Genomic DNA, 16580 nt, shown 5'->3' with positions numbered 1-16580 from the left:
GACCAAGTACACCCCTTCATGGCAATGGTATTCCCTAATGGCTCTACTGGTCAGAGCCGTTTTGGGGCACAGAGGGACCTACACAATATTAGGCAGGTGGTTTTAATGTTATGGCTGAACGGTATAGAACTAAATGAGTTGGATCTGTCTTTGCGCACATCACTGCTGGTTAAATAAGCTGTATAGGAACAATCGCATAGAGAAATGTCTACTGCACAGATTTTTTAGTATTTGAGGGGGTGGAAATTTTCCAACCCTAGATAATACTGCAATCATTTATAGTGCCTTGTAAACCATACCGTCAGTAATGTTTGACACTACTGCCATATTTCCTGCCTTCATTCGAACGCTTTGTTACCTCATGATAAGCTCATGTTTATGTACCATTCACTTTTCTCTAGGTCTTTGCGGCAGAAGTGAAACAGAATGAAAGTAAAGTGGAGGCACTGAAGGACAAGCTGAAAAATATTATAGAAACGAATGGAGATGCTCCCGAATCTCAAAACTGGAAGGACATGTCGGCTAAGATAGGTATTTGGTGTGCAGTCTGTCAGTCTTTGAATGTCAACTTTCTGCAGCGCACACGGTAACATACAAATAGTGCTTTGGCTGTGTCCTATGTTTAGTGGCAGGCAACGTGGTCAGATAGGAGCAGCTGCCGTTAGGCTAGTGATTTTGATGATGTCGGCATTTATTCCAATAAATGACATGATATTGCCGCCATTATATACAGGCTATTCATGGTTTATTCCGTCATTTCAATCCAAACTGTAATGGCAGAGCAGATTCTTGAACCTCCCATGTAGTGTTCCACATCATCGCAGCAGATGAAACCTATTAGTATGTAGTGTACAGTCAGCCCTTTTAGTATTTTACTATTAGTTGGGTATAAATGTTGATATGCTCTGGTGTATAATTACATTCTAGCTTAAGGAAGTACTACTTTTCAAATATTACAAGTTACAACGTCCGCCACAATATACCACGGGTGCAGAACTTCTGCTATATATGAATAACCATTGTATCTTGTGTTTTTTTTTTCTTCACTTAATAAAATACCACACCTGGCTTACATAAAATAGAAGATTAATCCTACATTTAAAGGGTATGTCTCATGAAGATAACCTCTACTTTAAAAAAGCAGCTACGAATCAACTGTTATCGCCGGAGGAAGCTGGCTGCTGTAGGGGATATCTAGGATTACATGCCGGCCATTGCAATAACTCGCCTGTTCGCCGAGACCATCAGAACGCAAGATGCTCTTACAAAGCAGCTCTTTGTTCTGACACATGCAGTAGAGACATACGGACCCCCTCTATAATGTCCTTATCCCTAATAGGGCATATGCAATGGGGTTGTTGTCGTGAGACATCCCCTTTAAATATTGTTTTGGCACTACCATCTATTGCTTTGTATTTTTAACACTGAAATTTTCTACTGGTGGTATTTCATTTGTGTTTTTAGTAGTATTTAGTTGTAAAATGGTAACATTTATTAGATTTAGGCCATTTAATTTAAGGCTGGGTTCACACGACCTATTTTCAGACGTAAACGAGGCGTATTATGCCTCGTTTTACGCCTGAAAATAGGGCTACAATACGTCGGCAAACATCTGCCAATTCATTTGAATGGGTTTGCCGACGTACTGTGCCGACGACCTGTCATTTACGCGTCGTCGTTTGACAGCTGTCAAACGACGATGCGTAAAATGACAGCCTCGTCAAAGAAGTGCAGGACACTTCTTTGGACGTAATTTGAGCCGTTCTTCATTGAATTCAATGAAGAGCAGCTCAAATGATCGGCCGTCACAGACGCCTCGCATAATGCGAGGAGGAGCATTTACGTCTGAAACGAGGCAGCTGTTTTCTCCTGAAAACAGTCTGTCTTTTCAGACGTAAAAGCCAGTTCTCGTGTACACATACCCTAACAATACACGTGCTAGACTTGTGTCTTTTTCTGAGCCTCTTCTTTCCTGTGGTGTACTCACACAGCGTACAGGAGACGTCTTTCTGCACACAAATACAGGTTGTAATTTATTACAAGTAATTAAATGAGGACTTTCTGTAAATAATGGGGTCTGTTGTTTCTGTCGTCTTTCACTTGTTGCTGCTGTAGAGTCTTCTTGGAAAGACATCACCCAGATGACTGCTGAAAGGCAGCAAACATTGGAAGAGTCTTCGAATGACCTGACCCTGTTCCAGAATGCGGAGGCTCAGTTAAAGCAATGGCTCGTAGAGAAAGAACTCATGGCCAGTGTTCTTGGACCTCTGTCAATAGACCCTAATATGCTGAAAACACAAAAGCAGCAAGTCCAGGTAAATCCAGCACTTTTGTGCGAATTGACTATCTGATCGTTTTTTCTAAGTTCAACCTTAATACTTTAATTCTTTGCCAAGAACATAGCACATATGCTTTTTGTCAATTGGTGGTGCAGGGAGACATACAGCTTCTCTTTACAATCTGGGTAAAACACAGACATCTCTTTGATGATGAGAGTTGTAGACCATACAAGAAAGACAATTTTTAACCGATTCAGGATCGGGCTATTTTGAGCCTACAGGACCAGACACAGTTTATCCATTTTTATCAAATGTACGTTAAACGGCTATAAAAAAAAAATATTTGTCGGGCTAGCAACGTGATTTTTGCGAAGTTTTTTTCGTGGACAATGCAGGTTTCTTTATTTATTATTTTTATACGCATCCTTTTAGCTATTTTAGAATTGTCGGGCCTATAGTTTGAAAATAATAGTGAAAAAATATGCTTTTTTTACTTTTCAGCTAATATTTTCTGTTAATAATACAGTTTTATCCTTATTTGTGCAATCGCGGGCCTCTGATTGGGTGTCATGGCAGCCGGAGCCTAATAAAGCCCCCCAGGTCTGCCCTTTTTTTCCATTGCCCCCCAAAAAGTCATAATAAAAGCTAACCAATAAGTCCTATGTAACAATACCAATCAAAACTACGTCTCGTCCTGCAAAAAACAAGCCCTCATATCACTACATTGACAGAAAAATAAAAAAATGACGGTTCTTGGAAACCGACGATGCAAAAACAAAATAATTTTAGTTCAAAAGTGTTTTTATTGTGCGAAAGTCGTAAAACTTAAAAAAAACTATACATATGTGGTATCGTCGTAATCGTACCGACCCATAGAATAAATGTAACATGGTATTTACGCAGTGAACGGCGTTAATTTAAAATTATATGTACCCCAAAATGGTGCCATTAAAAAGTACAACTAATCCCACAAAAAACAAGTCATCATACAGCTATGTCGACTGAGAAATTAAAAAGTTATAGATTTTTGAATGCGACTATAGAAAAACGAAAAAATAAAATAGCTTGGTCATTAGGGCCTAAAATAGGCTGGCCACTAAGGGGTTAAGAGAATAATTATTTTCTGTATATCCTGTTAACAGATTGCCTTGACTACAATGCACTAAACAAGTGAGGTGCAGAGGTGAGATAGATAGATAGATAGATAGATAGATAGATAGATAGATAGATAGATAGATAGATAGATAGATAGATAGATAGATAGATAGATGTGAGATAGATAGATGATAGATAGATAGATAGATAGATAGATAGATAGATAGATAGATAGATAGATAGATAGATAGATAGATGTGAGATAGATAGATAGATAGATAGATAGATAGATAGATAGATAGATAGATAGATAGATAGATAGATAGATAGATAGATAGATAGATAGATATGAAGTCATTTCACACCATGGTTGGGGGCTATGTCCCAGCTTAAGTACATTATTTCCACTATATATAATACTCATTGCTTATTTCCTGTGGAATGAATCACCCCTGAATCATATTCGTGTAATTATTCTTGTATGTGAGCATGTGTTACGTGTATACCATTTCCATTGAGGTCTCCGTTATTTCTCGCTCACCCTGCCACTTAAGGACTTTCATGTCCCAGATATTGGTTTTCCCTTCAGTTCAGCAGTGTTCTATACCGTTCTATGCCCCCAGATGTTCCCAGACCTGAATGGAGAAAATGAGTTTGGCATGAGATCACTCCTGCGATTTCATGCTGCTTGTGATCTTGTACTCTGAAGAATATCTAACACTCAACAAGTATTTATGTTACAGCTTCATGTAGTATTTTACTATGTGGAGTCACTTACTAGACCCTTTTGTATGCTTTCTATAGAAGGTTTATGTGAGTATGTATCATCATTGATACAAATATTTAACTGGATTTAATATAATAAATATCCAATAGTTCACTAGTCCATAGTATTTAGATCTTTCAGACTTCTTATTGTATTGAAGCTTGGAATACATTTGTAATTAAAGATATTAAACAGAATTCTTGGCTGAAACATATTAAGCATCATCATGTATTCATTGTATATAGTGTTGATATGTTCTTTGGCATTTAAATCAGTCTGTTTTTGTGAAGTGAGTACTCAAAATATCTGCAGAAGTTCCCATTGGACAATAGTTTTGTATTTCTTACCTGCACTACTCTCACACCAAATATAGTGATATCCCAGTCAGGAACCTGAGGTCACCATCAAGGTGAAGCAAACAATAAAATCCTTTATGCAACAATAATAATAAGTTTCAAGGAAAAGGACAGCACACTGCATCCTTTTTGTTTTTAAGAAAAAAGTCCTAATAGTTCTGTTTAGTTTCTTAGGATTTGTTCACATCTGCGTCGGCTCCGTTCAGGCGTTCCATCTGAGCTTTCCGTCAGGGCAACACATTTACTAAACCTTGACTGAGACAAACGGAAACCATAGGTTTCCGTTTCCATCACCATTGATTTCAATGGTGACGGATCCGGTGCATGTGACGCAGCTGTGACGCAGATGTGAACGAAGCCTTACTTAAATCCTGCATGCAAAAACCTAGAGCTTGTGGTTAAAAAATTCATCATAGCCTAAGGTTAAGGCCACACGGTGCTGCCACGTGGCGTTTATGCTGGGTTTTAAAACCGCAGCAAGTCATTTTTCAATAGAAGTCAATGGTGAAATGTTTGTTATGGACAGACTGCTGCTATTATATTACAATGTATTTTTTGTGCAGTAACTGCATCTTCATAATGTCCGAACACATGCGGTTAATGACCGCGCTGCCAGAGTTGTTGCTGAACGGCTTGCATTTTTGCTAACAGTTCTGCAATGCATTGTAATAAACTATATACAGGAAGCCCCTAACAAACTTCAACACCAGTGAAAACTATGTCCATAACCTGTGTGTAAAAAAACGCAACAGAACTGCAGCATGACCAAGACAATAAACGCATGCAGTTGACCGCATGCGGTTTTCAAATGCAACAAAACTGCGCCAACGACGCACTGTGTGGCCTTACCCTAAGTCTTTCTTACTTTCTAACCCTAATAACTTCTATTAACTTTCTGTAGGCATGTGATAAAGTGCAGCAAAACTAAGGGTATGTTCACACGGCCTATTTTTAGACGTAATTTGTGCGTTTCACGCCTCGAATTACGCCTGAAAAGACGGCTCCAATACGTCTGCAAACATCTACCCATTGCTTGCAATGGGTCTTACGATGTTCTGTCCAGACGAGGTGTATATTTACGTGTCACTGCCAAAAGACGGCGCGTAAAAAGACACCCGCCTCAAAGAAGTGCATGTCACTTCTTGGGACGTCATTGGAGCCGTTTTGCATTGACTCCATTGAAAAACAGCTCCAATTACGTCCGTAATGGACGCCACGAAAAACGCGTTCACTTGCAAAAACGTCTGAAATTCAGGAACTGTTTTCTCCTGAAAACAGCTCCATAATTTCAGACGTATTTTGGTAAGACGAGTGAACATACCGTAACAGAGATAACAATCTTATTTATAACATGTAGGCAACACAAGCAAAAAATGGTGAAGTGTTTTTTTCCATAGAAAGTGCACACTGATAACAAATTGTCCTTACTTCAATAACAGTCAACACATCTAAACCAGAATGTAGAGCTAGGCTAGAGTTGTAGAATGCTTTACACACCCCTATGCCAAGCTTTTTAAGTTAGTATGGGTGTAACGGTTCCCCCATGGTAATAAGGCTGGCAATAACTGTTCCACAGTGATATTACGGAAATGTTGTCATTCACACACTAGTTTGCAGTGATAGGATTACTCCATTAATATTTGTGGCTTGCAATATTGCCAGGGTGGTTAACAACACGCCATTATTTTATATTGTCCATTATGTGACTACCGAGTGAAGCAAGGTTACATGTTTATTAAAAGGTTTTGGTCAAACGGTACCACATCACGGCCATGTAGATTTCTTTGTAGATTTGCATGGCAAATGTCGGAATTGCAGGTATCCTGTTAAGCGAAAGCGTCTCTGACACTGAATCACTTGTCCATGCAGATACTTAAATGAATGAAAAATCTAAAAGTTGCCCTGATGTTCTTGATTTTCTAATTTTGACACATGGACTCGGGTACTAGAATACATTGTGTGATTTGGATTTTTCTATTTACTTTAGATTCTTCTAAAAGAGTTTGATGCCAGAAAACAACAGTATGAACAGCTTAACAGTGCTGGACAGAGGATCCTCAGCCGACCTGGAGACCTCCCTCCCGGTAATGAAGCTGTAAAGAAGCAGTTAGCAGATGTGGCATGTAAATGGAAAAGTCTAAATGGACAATTGAATGACAGATGTGACCGAATTGACCTAGCTATTGTAAAAAGTACCGATTACCAAAATCATCTGAATGGTCTTTCTGAGAAACTAAGTGCCTTGAATAACAAACTGAGTAACAATATGACTCTGAGCTCGGACCCAAGTGCTGTAAAGCAGAAGCTCGAGACCGCAAAGCAGGTCCAGGAAGAAATAAAGCAGGAGACGGCAAACATTGAAGGTGCCAGAGTATTATGTGATGAATTGTCACATTTGGTAGCTGAGGAATACTTAAAAGCCGAGTTGAATAGGCAAATGTACAACATAGTAAAGCCCTTCATGGATTTGAAACAAAAGACAGGTATGTGTTTGACCAAACGTAATACTGATTCTAGTGGAATGATGAAATAGTGCAGCAAAGACAATAAAAAATTGCATTTATCTAGTTCATAATAAAACAGTTTACAGTCTATTAACACCGAGTAGTTGTTAAAATCAGGAGCCAGTTTACATTTCTGACAGTGTTCTGTCCAATTTATACTTTAGGCTACATTCACACGAGCGTATTGGATTCACGCGCGTGAAAAACGCGCGTGAATCTGGTCCGTGTGTGTTGCGTTATTGCATCCGTGCTTTGCGAGTGGCATGTGTTGTTCACGCACTTGCATCTTTTTTTAATTATATTCAATTTAATTAATGCGGAAATCACATACCCATTGACTTCAATGGGCGATAGGTGCGTGAAAAATGCACCAATATAGGACATGCAGTGAGTTTTACGCAACGGACACACGCTGCGTGAAAACTCCTGCATGTGTAAACAGCCCCATTGAAATCAATGGGTCCGTGTGCTGTGCGTAATTTCCCTGCGCAGCACACGGAAGCTCTTCACGTTTGTCTGAATGAGCCGTTAGGCTCTGCACCTTACAATTTTTTGTGATGCGTTCAGTTAATCTCACATTCCGCTCTTATCCTGCCATTATTCAACGCTGGATCTACAAGAATCTAAAAAATCGTATGCATTAGAATGTCACTGCTATTACTTTTACGTCACAATACTGGATGGTTGCAGAGATGATTTTGACAATGTAATGTCAACTAAATAGGTGACTCCTTTTGTGTTGTATCCTGGCCTATATATTAGTATTTGGGCTTGTCCACATGTAACGGAATTGGTGCAGAAAATTTCTGCAGTAATTCTGTCGAAAGTAGCAGACTTTCCGCTGCGGTGCAAACACACCATTTCCTGCGTTTTTAACTGCAGAAAATGGTATTTTGCTGCGCTTTTTACGATGCTGGGACATGGTGACAGCTCCTCTGAAAAACGTAGCAATTCAATCAACTTTCCGCAGCAGGAATTGACGCGCTGTGGTCCCATTCCACGGGATGTCTATTCACAATCTCTGCACTTCGTTACTCTGTCTGTGGTAGTTACAGCAGAGGATGCGTAATCTCGCGAGATTACGTGGTAAATGACAGGTTACAATGAGATCACGCTTCCTCTGCTGTAACTACCATAGAAACAGTAACGAAGTGCACAGATTGTGAATAGACATCCCGTGGAATGTCTATTCACTGTCTAAACACTTCAGTATTGTTAATGTGTTAGTATAAGACAGCACATAAGGATCTAGCAGGATCCCTATGCGCTGACTAAATGAATGGAGAGGAGTGCATGATGCTGATTGGTCAGCATCATACACTCCCCTGTACAACGCCCACTTGGTCTAAAGTAAAAATACTCCCAGTTGGGCATTAAGAAACTCATTAGCATAAATCTAAAAATGCTAATAAAGTGGTAAAAATAGATTGTTTATTTAAATAAAAAGCACTGCTGTCACCTACATTATAGCGCCCATCTCCTTATGTAGGAGACAGGACACTTATAATGTGGTGACAGCCTCTTTAAAGAGGTGGGACGTCATAGCCTGAGCCTGAAGAGAGCCTAGAAATGTATGGCCAGTTGCAGCTTTCTGAAGCTGGATCTGGGCTGGCTTCAATATAAAAAGGGGTGGCCTTGACCAGACAACCCCTTTAAATGAGACTACATATCTGTATAAGTCAAGACTTATTTTAAATTGGTGTAAAGAAAAAGTGGAGGTGTTGCGGTCAGGTTCAAGCTCATATTAATCTAGGGCAGATTGGCTGCCATGTGCAGCACTGCAATTTTCTTTTGCACTAGTTTTATAAATCTCCTTGATGTTTTTATATTGTTCTTCGTAATTGAATATTACTACCTGCTGTGATTTCATTCATTAAATGCATTCTTTTATATATTTAGCATCTCACGTAGAACAATTACAGTCTGCATTTGCTAGCTCTCAAAAATTTCATCAAATGTCTGAGGATTTCCAGATCTGGATGGAAAATAAGAAAAAAGAACAAAAGGAGGCAGCACCTATTTCAGCTAAACTTGATATTCTGAAGTCATCAATCACAGAGACAAAACAAATGCAGAGCACTCTGAAGACCCAAAGCGATGCCTTTGAGAAGGTCATGGTAGAAGGTGAAAACCTCTTACATAAAACAGAAGGAAAAGTCAAGACCAAACTTCAAACCCAGCTCTCCATGCTAAAAGGTGAATGGGAAGACATTAATAAGCAGATATCTGACAGGTTGAGCAATTTAATTGATTGTCAGCGGAAGGCTATAAAGTATAAAGACCTAGTAGAAAATATCCTGCCTTGGGTTGAAGAGCATCAAAATAAAGTATGTGAACTCAGACCTTCAGTAGATCCTGTGGCAATAGATAAATCAATTGCCGAAGTGAAAGCTATACAGAAGAGTGTTGACAAGCAGCATGGGATGTTGGAGATGCTAAATAGCTCGACCGATAGTTTATTAGCCTCTTGTCAGGTGGATAAAAACGTAGTCACCGATGAGAGTGCCATGGTAAACAACAAGATGGAATCACTCATTGACAACTTGCATAATAAAAGAGACACTTTGGAGAATATGGCATTACGTCTTAAAGATTTCCAAGAGTCCATTAAAGATACAGAGAATCAACTGGTTGTGGCACAAGAGCATTTAGACATACATGATTCACTTGGAGCTCAAGCATGTAGCAACAAGCAACTGACCATAATGCAAAGCCAACAAAAAGCCCTCCAGTGCTTAAAACCACAAGTTCTACTTTCTAAAAGATTGGCACAAGAATTGGTAGTGGAGGCCTCAGATTCAGAAGGGGTTTCTGATCTTCTTCTTCAAGCAGAGTCACTTCATCAGAAACATAAGACTATCAGCCAGCAGGTAGAAGAAAAATGTTCATTTTTAGAAACGAAGTTACAAGGAATTGGACATTTCCAGAACAGTATTCGAGAAATGTTTACCCAGTTTGCTGAGTTAGATGATGAGCTGGACAGCATGTGCCCAATTGGGAGGGATAGAGATATATTATTTACTCAGAAGCAGGACATTAGCGAATTCCTCCAGAAACTTGGAGATCTCATAACAACTAATGACAATGCCAACAAGACATGTAAAATGATGTTGACCACAGAGTCCTCTCCAGATCTTATTGGTATCAGGAGGGACCTGGAAGCCTTAAATAAACAGTGTAATAAACTCCTTGACCGAGCCAAATCCAGAGAAGAAAACATTGATGGCACTACTACCCGAATAGAAGAGTTTTCTAACACAATAAGACAATTTATTGATCAGCTTGGAACGGTAGAGCAAAATGAAGAATCCCAAGGTGCTGTGGGTATGGAGACAGACGCTATTAATCATCAGCTATACATTTTTACGGTAAGATCATGAGTTTTTGTTACATGCTTGTGAAATATATGTTGATGTGTGAACATTTGTAAGGTAGCCACTGATCCATTGATAACTGAATAGGTTACATAAATTCTGATGGTCATTGTGACTTTCATAATATAGTTATGCATTATACAAGCTTATTGCAAGAGACAGAAATTGCATTGTGTATAGTAGTCAGGATATATAATTGGTATAGTCGGCTTTTATTGAATTTTTTTTTTTTTTGGATTCCTTATTATGTCTTCATAGAAATATATCTTTTCACTGCATTTTCTCTTCTGTAATTCTCATTTATAATTTATATGAGCCAGTGGCAGGACTATGTGTGGAGCTATTGATTTACCACATACTTGTTACACATGACCTTATGCTAAATTGCTACTTCATGTATTAACTATGCTCCGTGAAGATATTGTGTTTGTGTAAGAGCCATAGATTTATTTTTCTGCTTTTTTACAGTTCTACAATGTCAGTCCTTGGATATAATTGCTAACTAGATGGTTGTTGTCCTGCCAATAATTCTATAAATTCACAGCTATAATAATTAGTCTATTGTGTCCCTCATTCCTGTTTCCCCGAAGTGTTGTATTTGATGATAATTTTACTGCATTCAGCTTTAGTTCTTAAAATGAGGCATCGGATCCAAAGTACGTGAACGTGTATGAGATCACAGTGCATTTGTGGTTCAGCCATACCAGGAGAAGTGTAGTAAAAATAAGACTTCTGGTATTTTAGTGATGAATCAGCATGACTCCTGGACTCATTTCAAAGCTGGGGGATTGCAAATATTTATAGCAAAGTTTTACAGCAAGATGTGAAGCGTGTTTGTAGAGAGAAAAGATCAACTGAGTGAAGGTTATTCATTGTCGAAGAGAAAATATACGTTTTGACTTTAATATATATATATTTTGTGGTCAAGGTTAACTAACACCCTAGATCAGTGTTTCACATTGTTTCTAAGCGAAGTACCCCCATGACTATGACTGTACACTGTGCTGCCCCTATTAAAAGCCCGTCATAAGGACGATGTGAGTCTCCCCTTTAGACGCTTACCCTCCTGGGCTATATATATATGACAGGTTGAGCACCTAAGACTCTACTGAACACAGTACATTATCTTTTCGTATCTGTCTCATTTCCCAGTAAAGATGTAGCGCCATGGTGGTTTTAAAATGAATTCATCACAACAGAAAGGCTAGAGATGCACGTGACATCATGAAATTATCTTTATACCGAGGTGTTCACACTGTTCTTGAAGTGTTAGCAATGGTTGACACATGAAAAAGAATAAAATCACCAGTGCGTAAAAAATAGCTTTTAGTCACAAGAAGCTTTCCCTGGAGCCCCAGCAATTTTTGTGTTGTAGCATTAAAAACTTTGTTTATTTGTAAGAATTGAATGACCATCTGTAACTGCTACCTGTCACGTTGAAAAAAATGCTCAAGTCGTATACACCGAACAGCCATAACATTAAAATCACTGACAGGTGAAGTGAACAACATTGATTATCTGTTTATAATGGCGCCTGTCATGGGGTGGGATATATTATCAGCAAGTGAACAGTCCGTTCTTCAAGTTGTGTTGGAACCAGGAAAAATAGGCAAAGATCTGAGCGACTTTGAAAGGGGCCAAATTGTGATGGCTAGACAACTAGGTCAGAGCATCTCTAAGGCCCCATGCACACAAACGTGCTTTTGCGGCCGCAATTCCCTTGAAAATCCACGGGAGAATTGCGGCCCCATTCATTTCTATGGGGCCATGCACACGACCGTAGTTTTTACGGTCTGTGCATGGCGCGGGAGCCCGCACCGCAGAAAGAACGGACCTGTCTTATTACGGCCGTCTTCTGCGGTCCGGGCTCATTGAAAATAATGGCCGCGGCCATGTGCATGTCCCGCGATTTTCAGGCGGCTTGCGGCTGACAGTCCGCAGCCGGCCGACCCGAAAATCACGGCCGTGCACATGGCTACAGTCGTGTGCATGAGGCCTAAAACAACAGGTCTTGTGGGGTGTTACTGGTATACAGTGGTTAGTACTGGTCCAAGGAAGGACATTCGGTGAAATGGCGACAGGGTGATTGGCGCCCACAGCTCATTGAGGACTGGGGAACAAAGGCTAGCCCGTCAGTTCTGATCCCACTGAAGAGCAACTGTACCACAAATTTCTGAAAAAGTTAATACTGTTTATTATAGAAAGGTGTCAGGACACACAGTGCATCGCACTTCACTGCATTTGGTGCCCATGCTGACATGCTGACCCCTGTCCACTGCCAAAAGCCTATACAATAGGCATGTGAGCATCAGAAATGGACCATGGAGCAATGGAAAAAGGTGGCCTGGTCTGATGAATCACCTTTTCTTTTACATCATGTGCATGGCCAAGTGTGTGTGCGTCGCTTACCTGGGAAAGACATGGCACCGGATAAACTATGGGAAGAAGGCAAGCTGGTGGAGGGTATGTGATGCTCTGGGCAATGTTCTGCTGATAAACATTGGGTCCTGGCATTCATGTGGACGTTACTTTGACACGTATCACCTACCTAAACGTTGTTACAGTACAACCCTTTATCATAACAGTATTCCCTAATGGCAGTGGCCTCTTCCAGCAGGATAATGCAACCTGCCACACTGCAAATATTGTTTAGGAATGGTTTGAGGAACATAACAAAGAGGTGGTGTCAGATACAACAGGGCACCTTCAGAGGTATTGTGGAGTCCATGCCTCGACGGGTCAGGGCTGTTTTGGTAGCACGAGGGAGACCTACACAATATTATGCAGTTTTATCCTTTTGGTCTACATACCACCTACCAACATGAAAAATGACAGAGAAAATAAAAGAGTGACCTTTTTATTCATTTGTATACCCATGTTTCTAATATGTTCAGAGCAACTTTTCCTGTGCTGTGAAATAACTGCCTATAATTTCATCTAATCAATCTGCAGTTTATAAGCTGTCACTTACTGCAGCCATTGGAGTGGTTTCTGTTGATGACACATATACAGATATCACTATATATAGTCACACACAATTCACCATTGACCAAACCTTTTAATATTATAGTTTGTTTTGTCTGTTTTAAAAATAAAGCTGTGAAATAGAGGTTGAAATAACGACAGATACGGAAGTCTTAAAGGGGTTTTCCTATCTTGAACATTTATGGCATATCCACAGTATATGCCATAAAAGTCTGATAGATGCGGGTCCCACCTCTGGGATGCTCTCCTATCTCTATAACGGAGCCGCCTAAACCCGTTCTACCATGCTCTGCTCCCGCTGCCTCCCGGGCACTTCCTGGTTAGGTTGTCAGGAGTTACGGAAACAGCGGAGCTCACTGAGCTACGCTGTTTCCGTAACTCCCATAAAAGAGAATGGGAGTTACGGAAACAGCGTAGCACAGCGAGCACTCAGCTGTTTTCGTAACTCCCAACCACCTAACCAGGAAGTGGCCGGGAGGCAGTGGAGTCGAGTTATCTAGAACAGGGTTTAGGGGGCCCGTTCTAGAGAAGGGTGCGGGTCCCAGAGGTGGGACCCGCATCTATCGGACTTTTATGACTTATCCTGTGGATATGCCATAAATGTCCAAGATGGAATAACCCCTTTATTAAACACAAAATGATTGTAATTATGTAAATCTGCAATTATGGCGTCTCCAAAGTAAAAACACCAGTTAGATCACTGAAAAGATCTTTTTCACTTCAACATCATCTGTGTATGTCTATTTCTATCACTCACGATTAACAATGTAAAGCACTTCCTGTAGAGTCTATCATATAAGTAGTGGGAACTTGTCCAACTCCAGCCTCCCGTTTCTGGGAATCATTTTTAATTAACCCAACTTTGTCTGCCAAAGTAACCAGAGTAAACGTATCATAATGATTTTCCACAAGCCGGAGAAGATTGTAGCCACAAGCCACTATGAAATGATGATATTCAATCTAATTTCATTCATGCAGTAAGTGACAGCTTATAAACTGCAGATTGATTAGTGAATAGGACAGTCATTTACTAACTGTACGTAGCCATTACCAACTGACTATCACAGTACTTACTCAAATAAACAGACAGATTGTGCACTTTTTTATTACAGATTTGGGATTGAGAGAAAGAGAATAAAGGGAGATCGTAGGAAAGGAGCGGAGGTTGAACCCAGAGTCATGTTCTCATTACCAGAAATCTAAGGGAGGCCATATGGGAGTGTTGCTGCAGGTGAAGGTGTGGGAAAGATATAGAGAAGTTAATGTCTAAAGCCTCTTGCAGTAACTGCATAAGACCAGGATCCAACACACAGTTTTGTTGCCATTTTTGGGTCAGTTGTGAACCAAAGACAGAAGTGGATCCTAAAGGAATGAAAGGCATAAAGAAAAGACTGATGCGTTTTCTTTCTTTTGTATTTAAAAACCTGATCCAAAAACTGCATCAAAACTATGTTTGTGGTCCTGGCCTTAACATACTTTTGTTAATATGAGATACTTGTGCAATATCTATGTTTATTTCTCCTCTTGCACACTCATCTTCTTTTTTGAGTATTCTCCATAGTTCAGGTTGACTATAAACTATTAGGCCTCCTGTCTGGGTCACCACCATTTTACTACGTGTGGCTACAAATACAGACAATTCTACAGGAAGTTGTATTTGCTATACAATACACTGCATCTTCACACTACACAGGCATGTTTTCAGTCCCTCCCACTTATATATCTTGAAGATTGCACAAAAAAAAACATAAAGCTACACGTAAAAACCTAAAAGACAAAGGGAAAGAAGAAAGATTGTAAGTTTTATGGTTTTTATGTACTGAGAGGAAGGCTTGCGTGGAAACTGTAAAAAACAGAGATAGTCTTAAAGCTCCACTATTGATTAGTAATGACATATATTCAGCAAATGTAAAACCTTGGCATGTATTGTATCTTCACACATCCCCCCCCCCCTCAGTAACACATGAAAACACTGGTGCCTACATACCAATTGTAAGACAAAGGGCGACCTTCACTTTAGAATCGTTGTTTAATAAATTATTTCCCACTAAATAAAAATGTTTAGACATGAGGTTATTCTGTCCAAAATTTGGTGCTATAAATTAAGGGTATTTATGTTTGTACAAAGATTACAAATAAATCTATTATTTTGTCCAAACAATTTTATTTCCTTTACGAGCATTTGTTTAAGCTACATAAACCTGCCTATTGCTTTGTGGTTTCCAGTATATGAAATTATGCTGATGCTAAATGAAGTTAAATCCAGACTCATTGACCATAGCTATCTGTGGCCAGATGTAAATAAGTACATTTCCTGAGACAGTCTCCAAGTTACAATAAATATTTCACTTGTGTAAATGCATTCTGCTAGGCCTTTCTACCCATCTAGTAGGAGAGTGGATAATATCTACGTATTCTCCATGTAATAGCCATCCAAGTAAGCATAATAAAAGAGAAATAACAGTCTATCAACTAGTCTGTGGTGTAGACAGTTGTTTAATAGTCCACAGTGGACAATTTTTTAGTTAAGTGTTGAGCATATTCCTGTCCCATAAAATGTAGACGGCCCTCCGGGCAAAACACAAGTATTTCAGTCCACTTAAGTCTTCTACTTAACATGTTCATGCTTTTGTATGTTAATTTGCTTATGGCCAGATCAAGGTTGATGGGACTCCTGGGCAATAAATTTGGTTGAGACCACTTCCCCTGTAACTGTCATATAATGCTGGTGTCAACTCAAGTTGACCATACACATTAGATAATTGTTGGTCGATCCGTTAGATCAGCCAAGTGAATTTTGCCTTTCCCCCAATGTTAGTAGCTTTGGAAAACAAGGATCAGTCATGCAGGCTCATTTGTGCCCATAGAGGTAATCGAAGCTGGAGGTGTCCGGCAGTGCCTTATACCTCCTCTCCCTATGACAGTATACCAACTGGTACAGCTTGAATGCTCAGCTACTGGATTTTTTATGGCTAGCAGTGTAAGCAGATGGAGCAAAGCAAAAGGAGCACCAACTAAATATATATTCGTACAAGCCGCATAATCATCTCTTATGCCACATATAAAAACTTAAAACATACCTAATTTTTCAGGAGTCTTTTCAGAATAAGTTGTCATATGTGTGTACATGAGCATTAACACTATTTCTGGCCATTATATGACTTGTATATAGCAGATTTCCCCTTTGCAGACTCTAACTCTGATTCACATTTTTCTCTGAG

At 39.6% G+C, this 16580-nt stretch overlaps 1 protein-coding gene across 14 annotated transcripts in view; it reads left to right on the top strand.

Moving 5' to 3' along the window:
• The window catches only part of DST (dystonin), a 546107-nt gene that overhangs the window by 397629 nt on the left and 131898 nt on the right, over window positions 1–16580 (top strand). For all 14 annotated transcript variants that reach the window (XM_075861968.1, XM_075861975.1, XM_075861963.1 and 11 more), the window contains 4 exons: window positions 402–531; window positions 2116–2315; window positions 6484–6979; window positions 8900–10368. In XM_075861968.1, the coding sequence (XP_075718083.1) occupies window positions 402–531; window positions 2116–2315; window positions 6484–6979; window positions 8900–10368 (2295 nt within the window). The remainder of the gene's footprint in view (window positions 1–401; window positions 532–2115; window positions 2316–6483; window positions 6980–8899; window positions 10369–16580) is intronic.

Source organism: Rhinoderma darwinii, chromosome 4 (assembly GCF_050947455.1).
Source record: "Rhinoderma darwinii isolate aRhiDar2 chromosome 4, aRhiDar2.hap1, whole genome shotgun sequence".
NCBI lineage: Eukaryota > Metazoa > Chordata > Amphibia > Anura > Rhinodermatidae > Rhinoderma > Rhinoderma darwinii.
This window is presented reverse-complemented; position numbering and strand designations above follow the sequence as displayed.